Here is a 2,683-nt window from a genome sequence, read left to right on the forward strand (position 1 = left end):
CATCCTCCCATCTACTAGTACAAAATTTACTTTTCATAGTTGGGTCGTTTAGACTTTGATTTGAGGAGTTTAAGACCAGCACATAAACAGATTTATTATTTCCAACGTATATAGATTTTGACGAGGGTCGAATGCCATCTTCTGTGTAGATTTGGCCAGAAATGTAAGCGAAAATAACCAGGAACAAAAACGCATCCAAGATGAGCTTAAAAAACAAAACAACAAGAAAATAGTTTTTTTTTTTATTTTTTTTTTTTTCTCTTTCTTTCTTTCTTTCGGACTAATCATATTCTTTGAAGAAAATCTTTAAAAAAACAGGCATAAGATAGTTTTCGGATGCCCTCCCCATAATGTTCTGCATTTGTTGTAAAACAGGACACAGAAGAAGATTTTACTTTTTTTGTGGTGGCGGGGAGGGGAAATATATTAAAGTAATGGTTGAAGAAGCAAAATAATGTTAAATTAGAGTTTCTGTTGGGGGGGGGGGCTGAAGAATTAAAGTTCTACATTTGATAAATATGGCCGTTACGAAGGTATACCAGTTTAAGACTAAGTAGAAAAATATTGCGAAATCTAATTACGTTAAGATAACAAGTATTACAAAAAAACGTTTGAATTTGTTTATTTATTCAAAAGTGCATCTTATTATTTTACACATAGTATTTAAAAAACATCAACACTACGTTAATCATAGAGAATTCCAATGTTTCATTAAAAAAAAATATTTTTAGAACACTACATTAAAATGAATACGAGAAATTTAATCAAGCCCAACAACTTTTCACGAAGAAACGCTTTGAAATTTATAAGAATATCTAAATATTCATTTGGGGAGGAGGGCGATATAGTTACGCATTTCACATTGAAAAATAGCGAGACCATACTTGTACTGAAAAAAATACAACTTTCAATAACGATTCTTCCAGTTAACTGGTTACATTTTCTGTATATACACAAGACAAATAAATTGTGAAAAAAAAAATGAAAGACCAAGTAAAAATTACAACTCTATAGTTCCAATTCTACATAATGTAGAAATACTTTAATTTTCCGTTTAAAGTGTATATCCAAGGTAAAAATCCACACAGCTCTTTCATTGATGAAGTTAGTTCATAGAATTAGATACTGGTGTGAAAATAAAATGAGTTATAATGTTTAGGATACATTTGTTCCGATACTTGTGCAGAGTCTTGATCCAGGTTCAGAAACAATTTTACTTTTCCAGGCAGACTGTCCTGACAAGTACTTCGGCCACGGAATATGGGTCGCAGTTTGAAGAAGGACGTCTGTCTTCCAAGTATCCTTTACGTTCCTCTGCCACTTGCCGAGGGATACGGATACTAGCCCCTCGATTGGCCACACCTGCCGAGAAATCGTGGATGCTTGATGTTTCATGGCGCCCTGTAAGTCGCCTTGCATTGTCCTTTCCCTCGTTGGGGTCGTATGCACGAATGTGCAGTTCGTGCTTATTACCCAGTCGCTCAATGGCCTGTTCGATCACACTAGATTAAGCAAACGATTGTTAATGTTCAATTTCAAATAAAAGTATTTCATTTAAAAATAAATAAGAATGCTTTCCTATAGTTTTCATGCAGTTTCAATGACATTTTACCGATAACGTGAATAAACTATATGAAAAAATGCTAAAAAATGAAGCCTAAATTCAGTATACTTTTATCCATTTTAAAAAGATGACATCCAAAATAACTAAAGGAATTCCTGTGTGTTTTAGCCTCTTTAAATTGCCGCATAAATATAAAATTCAAGTTAGGAATTTTGTGCTTTTGTTTCCTTTACGTTGCAGATTCTAAAAGTTAAGTATCAAAGTATGCAACTCACGCCAAGCCATCCTCCTCTCTCATTCCCAGAGTGCTGAAATTTGTGTGCGCGCCAGCTCCGTTCCAGTCACCAGGTATTGGCTTGGGATCGAAAGAAACTACCACACCAAAGTCTTCAGCTACTCTATGCAAGATAAATCTAGACATCCAGAGGTCATCCCCTATGGTTATTCCTTCACATGGCCCAACTTGGTACTCCCACTAAAAATACGATAAAAAGAAACATTTTAACTGTAAAAGTTAATGTGGATAGCACTTACAGTAAAAGAAAAAACTGGCAGGATTCTATAAAAGGCGATTTTATTCGAATACCAAGATTGGTGCATCAGGTGGAAAACGAAGTTATTATAAAAAAAAACAAAAAAAAACACTAATACCAAAAGACATCTTTAATACGAACGTTTCGGAATTTTCTTAAAATTAGATCATTAGCGTTAATATCTATTTATTTGAAAAAAAAAAAAAAAATAGGTTCATAATATTCGAATTATAAAAACAACATTAACATCTTAAATTCTCGACTCCGGATCCACAGATTACGAACTCTATTCAAGAATGCCTCTCCATTTTCAGTGATCACCCAGGTTTTCAGTAATGTAATCAATTCTAGATTATCAGTATTTATTTGATATTTATTATTATTATTATTATTTTAAAGATAATGTTTATATTTATATTTAAGCCTCTCTCTCTCTCTCTCTCCAAGTTTCTCTTAACAATATTATTTATATTAAACACGTGTTTGCTGCTAACTTTTATCGTAGTATTCCATTATATTGTTACTTAGTTTAAATTTTGTTTTACTAAACTTCAGTATTGAATAACGAAACTCGATAACTGCTAAT

General features: G+C 32.7%; 1 protein-coding gene across 2 annotated transcripts in view; it reads right to left on the bottom strand.

Moving 5' to 3' along the window:
• Nucleotides 1-1,007: 1,007 nt before the first annotated feature.
• The window catches only part of LOC106462777 (glutamine synthetase-like), a 10,078-nt gene continuing 8,402 nt past the window's right edge, over nucleotides 1,008-2,683 (bottom strand). For both annotated transcript variants that reach the window (XM_013922737.2, XM_013922738.2), the window contains exons 5-6: nucleotides 1,840-2,039; nucleotides 1,008-1,502 (exon numbers count right to left, since the gene is read on the bottom strand). In XM_013922737.2, coding sequence (XP_013778191.1) covers nucleotides 1,214-1,502; nucleotides 1,840-2,039 — 489 coding nt within the window. In that variant the 3' untranslated portion in view covers nucleotides 1,008-1,213. The remainder of the gene's footprint in view (nucleotides 1,503-1,839; nucleotides 2,040-2,683) is intronic.

Source organism: Limulus polyphemus, unplaced genomic scaffold (genome assembly GCF_000517525.1).
Source record: "Limulus polyphemus unplaced genomic scaffold, Limulus_polyphemus-2.1.2 Scaffold1246, whole genome shotgun sequence".
NCBI lineage: Eukaryota > Metazoa > Arthropoda > Merostomata > Xiphosura > Limulidae > Limulus > Limulus polyphemus.